Here is a 718-nt window from a genome sequence, read left to right as displayed (position 1 = left end):
TTGTCTAGTTTGTCTTCTGCTGCTGATGCTTTTTCTCGTTTTCTACCCCGCCTTGGGGACTTCTTGAGGTTTGCTGCTGCTGCTGCTGGCACTGTGCTTTTCATTGGCCCTCCGCAGCAGCAGCAGCAGCTGCTGCTGCAGCAGCAACTGCTGCTGCAGCACCAACTGCAGCAGCAGCAGCAGCAGCAGCAGCAGGGGGGTATCCGATCTCGTAACACAGGGCAGCAAGGGCTGTCCCCTTATCGTTCTCCTGCTGCTGCTGCTTCTGCTGCTGCTGCTGCAGCAGCAGCAGCAGCAGCAGAAGCAGCACCAGTGCATGCAATAGGAGGAGCAGCAGCAGCAGCAGTTTTATCTGTTGTTATTCAGGGTAGGGGGGTGGGGTTGCTTGAGGCCTTCGGGCTCCTCAGCAGCAGCTGTCTCCTTTGTCTCTGTCCCCTGGAGCTGCTGCTGCTGCTGCAGCAGCTAGCTAGCCACCAAGCAGCAGCAAACCAACACACACACATTCCTCTCACACACGCTGCAGCAATCATCCAGCAGCAGCAGCAGCAGCAGCAGCAGCAGCAACAGCAGCAGCAGCAGCAGCAGCAGCAGCAGCTGGCTATCAGCAACCCTCCAGTCCGCGTTGGTTGTCTTTGCGGCTGCTGCACTTTTCTATTGCCGCCTGAGTACTTGACGCGCAGCAGCAGCAGCAGCAGCAGCAGCAGCAACAACAGCAGCA

The 718-nt window shown here is 58.2% G+C and overlaps 1 protein-coding gene across 1 annotated transcript in view; it reads left to right on the top strand.

Moving 5' to 3' along the window:
• The window catches only part of EMH_0030920 (PIK3R4 kinase-related protein (incomplete catalytic triad), putative), a gene marked incomplete at both ends in the record, with an annotated part of 6,710 nt that overhangs the window by 5,630 nt on the left and 362 nt on the right, over window positions 1-718 (top strand). Inside the window, one exon of the mRNA XM_013494462.1 lies at window positions 221-718. Within this exon, the coding sequence (XP_013349916.1) occupies window positions 221-718 (498 nt within the window). The remainder of the gene's footprint in view (window positions 1-220) is intronic.

This window comes from Eimeria mitis, genomic scaffold, assembly GCF_000499745.2.
Source record: "Eimeria mitis Houghton genomic scaffold, Emh_scaff1168, whole genome shotgun sequence".
In the NCBI taxonomy this organism is placed as follows: Eukaryota; Apicomplexa; class Conoidasida; order Eucoccidiorida; family Eimeriidae; genus Eimeria; species Eimeria mitis.
The sequence above is the reverse complement of the archived record's forward strand: the minus strand, read 5'-3'. Positions and strand labels throughout refer to the sequence as shown.